This window comes from Drosophila ficusphila, unplaced genomic scaffold (assembly GCF_018152265.1).
Source record: "Drosophila ficusphila isolate 14025-0441.05 unplaced genomic scaffold, ASM1815226v1 contig_414, whole genome shotgun sequence".
NCBI classification, from domain to species: domain Eukaryota; kingdom Metazoa; phylum Arthropoda; class Insecta; order Diptera; family Drosophilidae; genus Drosophila; species Drosophila ficusphila.
Window position 1 is genome coordinate 4,115,453 of NW_025064328.1, and position 14,437 is coordinate 4,129,889.

At 43.3% G+C, this 14,437-nt stretch overlaps 2 protein-coding genes across 3 annotated transcripts in view; one reads left to right on the forward strand and one right to left on the reverse strand.

Annotated features, from left to right (window-relative positions):
- LOC108087714 overlaps positions 1-14,437 on the forward strand; it is a 53,268-nt gene that overhangs the window by 4,367 nt on the left and 34,464 nt on the right. For both annotated transcript variants that reach the window (XM_017185234.2, XM_017185235.2), the window contains exon 2: positions 8,075-9,876. In XM_017185234.2, coding sequence (XP_017040723.1) covers positions 8,462-9,876 — 1,415 coding nt within the window. In that variant the 5' untranslated portion in view covers positions 8,075-8,461. The remainder of the gene's footprint in view (positions 1-8,074; positions 9,877-14,437) is intronic.
- LOC108087718 (S-phase kinase-associated protein 1) lies at positions 10,092-10,970 on the reverse strand. Its single transcript, XM_017185238.2, has one exon. The coding sequence runs from the start codon at positions 10,853-10,855 to the stop codon at positions 10,343-10,345; it is 513 nt and encodes a 170-aa protein (XP_017040727.1). The 5' UTR covers positions 10,856-10,970; the 3' UTR covers positions 10,092-10,342.

Below are 14,437 nucleotides of genomic sequence, written 5' to 3' on the forward strand. Positions count from 1 at the left end.
AATGCAGACTTTGGACCAAGGACACGCTCGCGAAAACTGTCCTCTTAAATTGTCATCTCTCTGTGTGGCTCCCAAAGCCCCTTCCCTCTGGTTTTCCCGCCTCCAACCTGCCGCGAATATTGTCCTGGGCCCAAAGGACAATGGCTCGGAGGTTTGGGGCCAGGGCAGAGACAAGCATTTCACCGTCACTTGACTGACAAGTCGTGCGTGTGGGCGTGGTTGCTGGCAAAACGTCACCGCCCAGCTTCAGCCACCACCTTTCCTCAAGCTTTTCCACACGGTTTTCCCTTCCTTTTCCTCACCACTTTGTACTCGGTTATTTCAGCACACATTGGTTTTTCGCAGACAGGTGCGGCATGCTGGCATTTCAAGGGGATTTATCAAGAAAAACCAAATATCTCTGGCAAATCGGTATACAAAAACAAGAAAATGCAGAAAGATTATACCTTGGATAATGAAAGAACCGAAAAAAATACCACAAAAATAATAATTCCGATTCAGTAAGAGCAAATACTCGCAAAATCATGGCATAGAAAATCCACAGAAAACTCGAGAGTGAACGCTTTGAAAAAATCAATGCGTGCATTTCTAAAGAATATTTCTTTCCACCTCTGTGAGATATCCGTCAGTCGAGTCCTGAAGTGCAGTCCTTAAAGACCTCCTCGTCTTACAGTGTGTGCTTGTGTTTAACTACTACACACAGACACACACACGAACACACAGAGACACACATACACGCACACTTCACTGGCATTGTCAGGACACGAGTATCCTTTCGCCGTGCTGCCTGTATTATTTAATGACGCCATTGTCGTCAGTTCGGTCTGTCCTGGGCCAAGTTGCTTGATGCGTTGATTGCTGCCTCACTTGTTCGCTGGCTTTATTAATTTACGAGCTGCGATAAGGGCGAGACCAAATGAAAATGACCCTTGGCCTCCGGCCAAAGGAGGTGGTGCCTTTGATCGAGATAGAGGTGCATAAACCGAAAGTTATGTAACAGATGGAGACGCAGATAGAGGGCCATAAACATGGCCATTCAGTTGGCCGGCACTCACCTGGCTTACACTCTTTTTGCTGGACAGGGTTTATGCGGAAGCAATTTCATGAAATCATTGCGCTAGTTCATGAATTCAATTACTCTAGAAAATTTCAAATAAATTCAGCATTTAAGGGTAAAGTTACAGGCTTACTTGATTGTTTACTATTATATAATATGTAAATATTTAGTAAATACTTTGGCATCCTATAGAAAGAGTAGATATTTTTGGTTTAACCCATTCAAGAGTTTGTGAAACCCATAGGCATAAACGAAGCCACAGGAAAGTGCTTCATGTTCAAGGCCTTGCGAATTGATTGACACGGGCAGGAAATTAAAACAGGTTTACCGTGGAACTCCGCTTTAAGTCTTTGCATTTTGGGGGACCAAATCAAGTGAATATTGGGTAAACAGATAGCTGGCAATCCGCCGCCCTTCGCTTCGCAGGCCATTAACGAAATTGGATTTGATTATTTATACATGAGAGAGCAGCGAGGAGCAGTTCGCCGGCGTGATCGGCCACAAAAAGAACGATGTCATAAATCACATTACAGAGCACAACAAAGCGGACAAAAGCGAGGCGAAAGTCCTCCAGTTTCCTTCTCGGAAGGAAGTGTTATTGATGAGCGTTTAACATTTGTTATTTCCGCAGTCTGGCGTTTGGCTTTAAACTTTTCGCCGGGATGGCGTCATCTGGATATCTTTACGATACCCAAAACAAAACGAAACGATACAATACTCCACTTTCCCCTTCGGCTTGCCGATAATTTAGTTAATAGTTTTAGTACGATTCAGATTTTGGCAACGCCAGCATTTTGGGCTGGCCATTCAATGGGGATTTTTGTGTCGAGGGGGAAGCCAGGCAAATGGGATTTTGGGGAATCTCCGCTTGACGAGCCGAAGGCCTGCTGATGATTTGCCTTTCCGACTGGTCTGTTTGGTCAATAAAAGGGCAACGTCATGTTTTATATTGGCTCTTATGTTGTCGAGGCCCATAAATTAGGGAAAATTCCATTTGACTGAGCCTTGTGCCCTGACTTTGGGCCATCGGCTTTGCTTTGCTTTGCCTTTCTTTACTTATTTTTTATTTAGCTTATATTTATACTTTATGCGCTCTTTATTTTTTTTCTGTAAAGTCCTTGGGCCAATTTATGGCTACACACTTTGTCCATTAGGAACCGGTTTAAAGGCCAAACTTTCAAGGCAGTCCATTAACGAGGGAAACAAGTTAAAGTCGCGTTCCACATGGCGTATGCGTAATTTAGCATTTTCTTTGTATAGCTGGCTAGACAAAGTCTGGCCACTGGATTTATTGACCAGCCATTGTGGCAAGGTCAACAGCGATTGTTTCGGAATATAATATAATGGATTAGTGGCGAAACTTTTGGCATTTATTAGAAGTGATGGGTTTCTGTTGTTTGCTCAACCCTAAAACAACGCTCTGAATAATTTGTCAATTTAAATATTTAAATTACGCATTATAGGGAGAGCAATTTGCTCCAACTCAATTAATTTGCGAGTGTGTTTTGTTGGACCCCCAAGGGTTCGGTTCGTATTAGAAACACATTTCGCAGGAATCGAAACACATAATTAACATAATCCCCGGATAAGTTGTGGCGGAAAGGCTTGGGGCCTTTGATTTGGTTGTCATTTTTTTAATGTCATGCAAAGCACTAATATAACCATCCCGAGTTCCTCCCTTCAAAGCTAATATTTTGGCAATTTACATTTTGTGCAAGGGGATGGGCTCTTCAAAGTTTTGTTTGCATTGCTTGAGCACATAATTCTGGTTATAAATTCTCCTCGAAATAAACAGTTTCTCTCGTTTCGCAGGTGTATTCTTTTCAGCTGTAAGCCAGGATTAGGACTACAGCTCCATTTTATTGCTACGGCGCTTGTCTGTGTGATTGCCGTGTGTTTTGGCCAAGGCAATGGCAATGGCAATGGGAATGGTAATAGCCAGAGGCATCTGGCACACGTCGGAGTTGCCTGAAAGTCTGTTACCGTGCAATTTATGCCCTCACGTATAAATAGAATTGATTTTGCTTAAGCATCGCATATATTTTACCTGCGCCGGTGATTTAATGTCTGGCGACATAATCTTCCACTTGGCACTCGCTTCCCTGCCATCACGTTTCTATATATACGAGTGTACCTATATAGTACATGCGTCGGTTGCGTATCCTGTATTCTGTATCCTGTATCCTTATCGCCGTGTCTTTAAGCCGCCTGCAAATCCGAATCCATTTCCACGGGATTCCATTAGGGAAAGGGATCCTGGGCAAACAAAGAAAAGCACACACAATCACACACACACTCAACTAGGGTGTGGTGTGTGCCATATCCACACTTGAATACTCGGCAGCAGCGAAAAACAATTATGTTGGAATAACACGGCAACGTATTTTTGTTCTTGAAAGCATGACAGTCTGTTGGTTTTGCTTTATCTGCGTGTTTTCTTAGCCGAATCTGATTAGAAGGAAATTAATCCCAAGGGGCTTTAAACTATTGCATTAATGCTATGTTTAGCTGACTAAGCCATAGTTTATCTCGTTTAATTGTGCCTCAGGGCTTAAAATACCTTCCAAATGATAAGTTACCTTTAGTTCTACCAATTTTACACAGTGTACTTAACACAAATAGTGAGAAAACTTTGGGCAGATAAATATGCTTTTGAGTGAAAAACATGTGTAGGTGTTTCCATCAAATATTTTCAGGGGGAAAACACAACAGCATTCTGACGAACGAATAAATAAACAAATACTTCCGAACTTGGCTAGAAAGGACCTTCTACAAATAGAAGCTAATGAAGGAAGCATTTTCCCGCCCAAAAGAAAACAAGAGTTGCTTTCACTTGCGACTTCTTGTCGACTACCGACTACCGACTGCCGACTGCCTTTTGCAATTTTTATTTTCATAAATTCTCAAAGCATGTTTGCCAGCTCATAAAAACGCAGCGCACACAACCGCCTCGCCGTTTTCACTTGGAGGAAAAGCCGGGAAAGCCCAACCCAAGTGGCTCATAATCTGAGCAATTTGCTTGCGTTTTATGTGATTTTTGTTGCTAGTATTAGTGGCTGTAAAAAAAACACACACACACACATACACCCCAGATGAGCAAGGGTGTCGGTGTGGAAGTGTGTTTTCTGCATCATTTGTATGCAAATTGGAAGCATTTTTTTGAGATCATCACATATGTAGACAAACGACTGCATGTGCAGGCGACTTTCGCCAATTGAAAATATGTATAATCAATCTCCCTTGTCTAGTATTTATCAACTTTGGATCCAAATCAATTACATTCCCCACTATTTTATCTGGATTGAATGCCAGCGGACGGAGATGCTTCGTTCCCTCGTCCGTTGATTGGCAACCAGCCAGAAAAAATTATCCAATTTAAAAGTCAAATGTCATTTTTTCGTATTCCCTGCACGCTGCTTTTGCTTGTTGCCTAGTGTTGTTTTTTCTTGGCGCCATTGCCGACACATAATGTGAATTACCCAACAAAGGTGGCCCTGTTGATGAGTTGACGACGAGCACAAAAAGGAGCGCAAGGTAACGGGCCGCCATTTGCATTACAGCCTCTTCGAATATCCTTTCGAAAAAGTATTCTTACTATAAGCACAAGTATGCTTTTCTCTAGAGAATTATATTTCTGATTGTTGTTACAAGTTTAAGCATTACGTTTATAATTTTATACAGCAAAGGATCGGTATTTTTTAAAGCGTAAACTATTATTATTATTAAAATATTTTAAAGTAGACAATAAAACAAATGGAATTCTCCCCACCTTTAACGTATTATTTTGTATGCTGTTTGTAATAAATAAATTGTTAAATTAATGCAATATAATAACAAACACATTTAAATATAACAAGCAAAAGATTTTAGAGCATTCAAACTTTGCTTAGCGGAAACTCAGGTGCTTTATTTGAATCTTATTTTTGACGGTTTTTGCTTCCGTTTCCGTTTCTCTTCTATTTGGGCAAAAGACATTTCATTCTTTCTTTGGCAACGACAGAAAAATTACCCGAATTTCATTTAACGCTTCAACTTTGTCACCGGCAGCAACAAGGACACTCCTCACACACACACACACACATAAAAATTCACAGACAGCCATAGTGTTGTGCTCATGCAAAGCAAATGCGTTGAGTTTGTTAATCTGTTTGCATAAATTTGCAGGAGCGAAAAAGAGGGAAAAACTGAGACTAGGATGTGTTTGGGACCTGAGTAAATGCTTAAACGAGACAAAAACAACGAAGAGTTGGAAGGTTTAGTTTTTGTTGATACACAGAGAGAAAACAGAGCCTTAAAGGATTTAAGTCTTAAGTCTATAGAACTAAATTAAGATTTATAAATTCAGAAATTGGAAGTGGGTCATATGTTAATAGTGATATATGTATCTTTAACATATAATATCTTTTGCAATCTAATAATTTATACAAATTTTTTGATGTATAATCAAAATATTTGTGAGGAAAATATAAATCTGGTTTATCCAAAAGAATAGTTTCCTAACTATAATTAAACTTTAAGTAAATAAAATTAAAGTGATTCCTTTGTCACAATTTTTACTCCTAACAATTTTGTTTTCAATGGAGAATGTGTGTCCTTGCCTCCTAGTTTTGGACAATCCAATTGCTTTAGACCTTTCTGGGCAAAGGACTGTCCGTGGGCATTAATCAGACTAAGCACACTTTTACTTCCAGTCGCAGATGCAATTGCTCGTCCCTGGGAAATTGGATTGTTAGTTTTGAAACATTTCCGTCCACGTGTGCAGAAAAGGTGGGGGCTCTTTGGGGTCGAACTGCCTGCATCAACAGTCACTCACCTGTGACGTAGGGAGGTTCTGTTGAACAAAAAAAAAAAGAGAAACGTGGAGCTGTCAACTAGTTGCCATCTGCCCGCATGCTGAGTCGAGGGGGTTTCGCTGTCAAGGGTTAAGTGCACGAGAACGGCACTCTTAACCCCCTGCTGCCCGCTCGTTTGTCGTTATGCATTAGCCGTGTCGGCAGTTGAGTCACGGGCCAACAAAAGTCCGGAACCGGATTCAAACTCTGGTCCTTTACACTCCGGAGACAACATTTCCAATTGCCGACAGCAAAGCCATTGGCAAAAAGGACCAAGGTTCTGTTGTCCTTTCTGCGGTGCCGTTTGACTTGCTCTGGCATTTATGAATAATATATACTAGCACCCTCATTCCCCGGGGATGTCAATTGTTTATTTATTGCCCGATTCGATGGCCCCTCCACTTCCCACTGCCGCGACACTTGCATCTACAAAATTCATGGGCTCTGGTGTGACAGTCGAAATAAATTCGCAAACTACGTTTGTGCGGGGTGAAGGTTGAGGAAAACAAGTTTGTTTAAGGAAAAAATAAAAACATTAAACTATGCTTAATATGGAAATCACTTTCTTGAGATACCACTAGGGTTAAAGAAAATGTTTTGTATTTTTTTATTATAAAGCCAGCAATAAGAAATGTGCCATAAATCTTTAACAAAAGTAGTTTCTAAAAATCCTTAAAATATCATAAAAAATAGATACTTAAACTCTTCTACCAACTGCAACTTAATCTGCACTTATCACACATAGTGCCGCATGATCTGAAGCTCAAAAGTGGGGGTCTCACCTCCTTGTGGCCGGAGTGTCAATTACTCTTGCTGCCATCGCCATTATTTCCTCTTCCCCATCCTGAACATCCTTCCCCCACCAATATCTCCACTTTCTCCTTTCCCCAACCATAAAGCCATTGTTGGCAGTGTGTTTGTTGGCTGTCTGTTGATGTTTGGTCTCGCCTTGGAGAAATTTTTATGGCTCATAAAATTCGAAATTAGAACTGGTGCTGCCTGTGTCTCCTCAAGCTCTATAGTATTCGTGTACTATACAGTGAGTATATATATATATGTATATGTGCCTTTGTGCGGTGTATAAAATGTTTATGCTCTGCTCATCGCCGTTAAGCGCTGAGAAATCTGGACCCGCCAAATGGATTTTCTTTTCAGAATTAGTATTACATTTAAATGGCGTATAATTTGTTAGCGCCATAATATTTATGCGAGCTGTGGCCGTACACTTTTATTTATGTTCACTTGGCTGCCGACTCGCCGCCTCTTTGGTTTCCCTTGCCGCCTCGACAATCCCCCAGCTGACAATCAAAGCGCACTTCTTTGAAATCGCGTTTAATTTGCGTGCTCGAGGCTCTTGCCTCTTTTTTTTACCGCCCCACAATGCAGCGGTGCCACGCGGCGTATGCGCAATTTTCGCGTCCTCTCACTCAACGACTTCTGGGGAAACAATTATTTATTTGTGTTGTTTTTCCGCTGCGTAGATGTGGAAATTTTTAATTGCCGCCTTAAAGCGAACATGAGAGTATGACTTTTCGCTGCCGCAGATGCTTTTGCCGGTCCGGCAGCCCGATTACGCTAACTTGCCTTCTCGGAATTCAGGGAATTGCGCACGACCTTCACTCTCATTCAAGGCAACACAAAAATCACATAATTCAAAGAAAACATTTTGTTTGTATCCTCACAAAAAAAAAAATGGGGAAAAGGGAACGCAGCAAAGGGCATAAAGAAATAGAAATTGTAAGAGGGAAAATTATGAGAATACCGAGGAAAATAGTGGAAAAAAGTTAAGACAGCGAGCATCCTAGGAGGATACAAGCATGTCATTATCTGAGATTCTTAATAAGGCTTTTTTATGAAACACTCAACGAAAATATAAGTGTATTTGAAACTCTAGTTTTAAAGCTAAGAAAAAATCAAATTAAAAGGAAGGTTTAAATAAAACAAAAAGTTACTAAACTTTAAATGCACAAATTGAATTCTATAGTATTTTTTCCTTTGAATATTTTTCACACAATTTTTTTTTAGTGTGACTTCTTAGCTTTTGATGAAAGCCTCACCTTTTGCTTTTGCTTCATTTCGGAACTTATCATACCGTGTCCATCATCAAAGTTCATCATGGAGCACTCACCTTACGCCAGACTCCCTTTGGTTAATCATTGGATTTTCTCTTTTGATTCCGTTTCAGGATTCCGCACCGAGAATTAGAGCACACGGAGAGTGAGTGGGGTGAACGGGGCAATGGGCGCCTTAACGACGACAGCGGCGCTTATGACCATCCGCCCGAACCTGCGGCGGGCCACGGTGCGGATGCGTGATATTCCCGACCTGGCCCTTGACAACTGAGAATGCCAAAAGGTAGCAAGAAGGCAATTGCGCCGGCACTCGCTGCGAATCGATAACCGCACAGCACACAAAGTGCTGATCAGCCAATCAAGGCGAGCAACTAAGCGATATAGGGGCACCACCCAAAAGCAGCAGCACCACCCACCACCCAAAAAAAGAAAAAAAGTCGGAGGAGAGCAGCAACAAAAAAAGAAGAAGGAGGAAGGAATAGCGAACCCCGAGCCCCAGGATGCGGATGTGGATGTGGATGCCGCAGGCTGTGCAGCTGCTGTTTGTGATGGGCTTGTGGGTGCTGCAAGGTCAGGCTCAATTGGAATCAGATTCAGAAATGGAGGCAGCGGGAGGAGGGGTAGGAGGAGCAGCAGGAGGACCAGCGGGAGCTGCAGGATCCCCACGGAACCGCATCAAGGCGGAAGCGGATGCCCTGATGACGGGCGACAGCTTCAACATTCGCCACGGGCGCTCTCGTTCGCATTTCCTCCATGGAAGCTCCAGCAGCAGCAGCAGCAGCAGCACAAATGGCAGTACAAGTGGCATTGGTGGCACCACCCGCCTCCTCCTGGTCACGCCCACCCCGCAACCGGGGGCGGGTGGCACATCGCCGGCACCCGTCACGCATAAAATCCGCAAATTGCACAAGAAGAAAATCAACGAGAGCATACGCAAAAGTGTGGACAAAAGCCTGGGCCTCCTCCATCCGCCGAAGAACCATCGCAGCTTGGCGGAGGCCGAGCATCTGCAGGGTCGTCCTGCCAGCGAGGACGCCGAGGACACGGCCCTCAGCGAGGTCATGCAGCTGGCGGACGAGATTGAGCTGGAGAGTTCATTCGCCACGGTGGCTCCGCTGCCAGGTGATCCGGATATCGGTGTCGGTGGCAAACAGGCGCGCCAATTTGTTCGTGATGAGGCCAATTACCAAGGGGATGATGGTGGCGATGATGGGGATGGAGATGATGGTGACGATGATGACGATACACTGGAGGAGGAGGAGGAGGCGGAGGAGCTACCCTCGTCCACCACAAGCAAACCGAAAATGGCCAGAACTCGTTTGTTGCCAGTGAATGGCACTTGGGAGCGAAAGCCCAGTGATTCCTCCTCCGAATCGGATTACGGGAACAACGAGGATGAGGTGCCACCCTTTGGCAAGCTGAACGAGAGTCTCAGCACCACGGAGTGGATGGACGAGGGTCAGCGGGAGTCGCGAAATGAACCCGAGGCGGAGGCCAGATCCCAGGCAGCCAGCATGGAGATCAAGCAGATCAGCTTCGACAGTGAAATTGATTCCGATTCGGATTCGGATTCCCTGCTGGACACCTCCGAGGTGACCATGGATGATGGCTATCCACCAGATGTGCAGATAGATGATAAAACTAAGCAGTTGGTTATTGGCGATGTGGAGGGTGAGGATGGGGGTGATAATATGGAGTCCAGTCAGATAACCGCCGATGTGATAAATGCGCGGGATAGTAAGATCGATCTGGTGTCCAAGTTCCTGCAGTACATCGAACAGCAGCACCTGATGGGCTCCAACTGTGTGGCGGGGACCTCCCTGAATCTCGGAGAGGGCGTGGTCGACCGGTATGCCCAGGACAGATTCCGGGTGGAGGCCGAGGTGGCCGTCAATCGCGCCAATATGCTGACCAGGTGAGTGAATGTGTCAGGCGAAAGTTTTTCACCCAATTCGGCCCACATCATATTATTCACATGCCAAACTTTTCCAATCGAAAGTTTTTTCGGCCAGACGGTTGGCAAATGCAAGTGGAAATGGATTCCGAAGTTAATGCGCACAGTTGTGGCTAAGAAAATAGTAGTATTCCATTGAAGGTTGTTTCAAGGGCAGTTAAATGAAATTATGGCAATGAGTTTAATTGGATTTATTTGGAGGTTGATTTAATGAATAAACAAGCTGAAAATGAAGGGTATACTATTTCATGGGGAATGTAATTAAAGGGGAGTAAAATTTAATATTAGGTAGATTTTTTTTTAACTATTGTTTTGACCACAACTGTTAACTCAACTATTTGCTTGAGATGAACGAAGGACACTTGGGCGAAACTAAGGGGAACCCTGCCTTCTCGAACTTATGTATTTGGTTATATTCAATCCATAGTTATATATCGCCATATATCGTTGATTCCTCCTCCACTTGTTCTTCGACTTCCGCGGGAAGTAAATCCTCTTCGGATGGCGAGAAATCGTTGACGATGTGGAAGGTCTGGCGAATCTCCTCCGCGGTGTGGCCCTTGATCATGTTGGCCACCGTCAAGCAACCGGCGTTCATTAGATTGCGAATATCCAGATAGTTGGCCGCGAGGATAAGCTCGAAGAGAGTGCCCTGATCCATGGTCAAAAACGAGGCGTCCCACTCGCTAATTTCCACAATTGGCTGGGCCGCTTCCTCCGCATTCTCCTCCTCTTCATTATCGGCTTGATGGTGCTTGGCCCAAACGAGAACCTTTTTCAGAATGTTCGAATTCACATTGGGCAGCGGAATGACGGGGTCGTTTTCCGACTCCAACCCACAATCCTCCAGCAATGTTTTAATGGTACTCGAACACTTTGCCGTTTCGGAATCCACGTCGAAAATTTCGCCATCAGAGGACTGCAACTTGATGACCGGCATGGTTGTTTTTGTCCCCCTTTCAAAAGGGGTTCCTTTTGGATTTTAAACAATACTACTTTTTACGAGAATAAACCGGAAAGTGCCAGTGTGACAGTTGAAAACTGAAATGAGCAGGATATGCGATGAATAAATTGGGGAAAAAGTGTGGTTGAATCATCAGTCTTCCTATGAAAGGTTTACTATTCGAAAAGCTATGTTGCTGCTTTAAGATATTTTATTTTGATTTAATAAACCTTTTTACGAGAATAAATCTGAAAGTGCCGAAGTGACAGTTGAAAACTGAAATGAGCAGGATATGCGATGAATAAATTGAGGAAAAAGTGTGGTTGAATCATCAGTCTTCCTATGAAAGGTTTTCTAAGCTTTGTTGCTGTTTCAAGATATTTTATTTTGATTTATTGTTCAAAACAAAAACAGACAAGAAAGGAAACATTTGAAGACTGTTTTTACAAGCGGGGAAAAACAAAAACAACCTTCATTCTCCAGTTAACATCGTCGATGTTCGCCGTTCTTCATTCACGTCTGAGTAGTTATTCGCCAATTTCTGCTCATCCAGATTGGCAAGTGGTCTTTGTCAACAACGAGTATAATGTGCTTTTCTTGTTGCGGTGGGCCATAGTTGGCAGAACTACCTTCGGTTTCCCAACGATTTTCTCCCGTTTTCCGCGCGGCTTTTCACTTCGAGCTCGCGTCTGCTTGACTGCGTGCAATTTTTTTTGATAAAAGTTCAATTACTTAGCGGAGCGGGCGTGCCCGGAAAAAAGTTTGCGGCATTCTTCTGGCCAAAAGCAAAACAAGGAGCAGAGGACATTGATTTACCTGGACGACCGAAACGATGGCAATTCATTTGGTTTTTCTTCGAATTTCCAGCTGCCCGAGCCGAGCAAGCTGATATGAGCCGTGTTTTTGGCTTTGGGTTCCCATCATCGATTGGCCAGAGTGTCCTGTATCTGGATAAACGTCCAAGTGACAATCCCAAGGACATGGCTGCCCTGCACCCACAGAAGTTTTGCCATCATTTTTTGAGCTCTGCTCCTCGATTTTCTCCCCAGCAGCCAAGCACAATAAACACAAAGTTTCATCAGATGTCGCATATGTGGGTCTGAAGTCCTGTGTCCTGTGTTCTGTGTCCTGTGTCCCATGTCCTGTGTCCGGTTATCCTTGCCTGCATACAAGCATATCCTTGTGTCGGAGTCGATGGGCATGTGCTCCGTGCAGACATTAGACCTGGAATTTATGTCCCTCTGTTTTTCTTTAGTTTCTTTGCTGGGTTCTCCTTTTGGTTTGTGGCGAAGCAATAGAAAAATCAGTAAAAAAGTTAATGTTTTTATAAGCATGGGTGTGGTCGGTTGGTTTGGCTTCGTGCAACAGGCCATTGGCCATTTGCCATTGTCCAGGGGATGTGATTTGGCCAAGTTTTCTGTGGGACGGAAGTCGTCACCAAATTCCAATGACATAATTTTCCAGCAAAGATAACAACTTTCTGCCCACTGATTGCGGTCGAAAATCAAAGCCATTTGTTCGCGAAAAACTCATTTGTTAAAAGCCAGAGTTAAGTAAACGGCGATACGACAACAAGTTGAGAAAGCCAAGGAACAAATGCCGCTTGTCAATAAAACGCACAAAATAAACAATTAACCCAGCCGACGACGAGCAGTTTGACAAATTAAGTGACAGAGGGAAAAGGCGAGGGGAAAGGCGAGGGGAAAATTCGAGGAAAATGGGAATGTGAGAAGGCGGACAGTGTTGTAACTTGGCCTGGGGAGCAATAAAATGTCAAAGTCTCACTGCTGTTAACGTCGAATGTCAATAAATTAAATTGTGCCCCACCACCACCACCAGCGGATCCGGTTCGGGATCAACATTATTGCATTTAGTGTCATATGCCAGACATTTGTTTTCATTATTCGTCCAATGGGGAATGTGGCCTTCGGGAGTGAGTCGAAAACCAGAAGCCTCCGTTGATTTATCCACTCCGCCTGCCATAAATTTCGATGCCAGATATACAGCTGGCCAAATCCCCGGTTCATAATTTTCGAGAGCGATGGCAAAAGCGAAGGCGTCGGCTAATCAGGCCTCGTTTTAATCAGTTTTGCTTGTGTTAACATAATCAAGGGTGCCCGTAAAACTTTTGTTTGGGCGGGCAAAAAGGAAATAACAAGAGAGAGGAAAGGGAAAAGGAAAAGCCCGAGGTTCGTGGGAAAGCTACACAGATAGATACTAATTGAAGTTATTGTTTTGTGATACATTGTTATCGCTTTCCCAAGCCCAAGCCAAGGAAGGATCCTGTCTGCTGGTCCTGTTCCCGCTCACTTTTTGTGTTTGGGCATTTCCCGTTTACTTTGTTGCGCAAACAAAAACAAGAATAACATTTAAGGAAAACAAAAGGGCGGCGCGCGGGGCACTGAATTGAAGGTGAGTGAGTGAAAAGGGAGGGCTAAATGGCAGTCAGGAAAAACAATATCAATTCAAGTTGAAATTACGAGCTTCAATTGTTTTCTTGCCTTGGCCACTTTTCGTTAGTTTCCGTTCACGCCGCCAAAGTGAAGGCGGCAACACATAGAAAAGGGAAAAACGAACACACACACACCCACACACACACAACAAGGCACAAAGTGTGGCAACATGGCGGATGGAATCGGAAAACTTTTAAGTACTTTAATGTGTTGTCGTCGTCGAGTGAAGCGGAGGTGAGAAGCGTGAGTGAAAAGCGTAGGACCTGCTGCTACGGCTTGTCCTGAAATTGAGTTTCCGGTCGCTTTTCCATTTTCATCTTTCAACTCTTTCAGTTTTCCCTCCTCCGACCTGCTACTTGCTGGCTTGGCTTCAAGTGCACATCTCTCAATTCTCAACCCCCCTTCTTCTATTTGCCAGGCAATGATTTTGTTTTCCAGCGGAAGTTCGGCGATAAACTTGGCAAATAATTTATTGCCTCGCCGTCGCTTGTTTCAATTCTCAATGCCTTTTGGAATTCGAGTGGCATTTGCGCTCGGTTCATACAACAAATCGAAATTGAAATCTGCATAAGCGATGCAGTTTCCAATTGCCAGCGGCAATAAAACGCGACAGCGGCAAGGACATCCCCGAAGGAGGCTCCCCCTCCCCCTCCTCGTCGCCGCGTCATTGTCAACATCCTTCAAAAGTTCTTCAAACGGAAGCAAACAAATATCTATGCAACCCAATGTTCAGGAAACTGTTTTCCACAGAGAAAAAAGGGAATACCTTGAAAATATTATGTTTAAAGGATGTTTTTATAAAACCTATTTGAAAGATATTTATTTCAAACCATCGTATTTAGTTTTTGTGTTTTCAAAATGATAATAAATATATTATTTTTACTAAGATATTTTTACTTCTTATTATCACTCTATACATCTAGAAATGTTTTAAAAATATATAACATTATTTTTTTTTGCTGACGTTTGAAAAATGTTTAGTTATTGTATAGTTAAAGGTTTTTATTTTATTTTCTTGATTTTACACTTTTGTAGAATTTTTTTTTAGTGCAGAATGCAAGGTCATATAATCCATTATTCAGCTAGTTTTCTTGCAGTGTTGTTGGCTTTGGGACTTTGTGCCGCT

Excerpts from the sequence above, each read along its gene's own strand:
- LOC108087718 (XM_017185238.2), bottom strand. The coding sequence starts at position 10,855 with ATGCCGGTCATCAAGTTGCAGTCCTCTGATGGCGAAATTTTCGACGTG.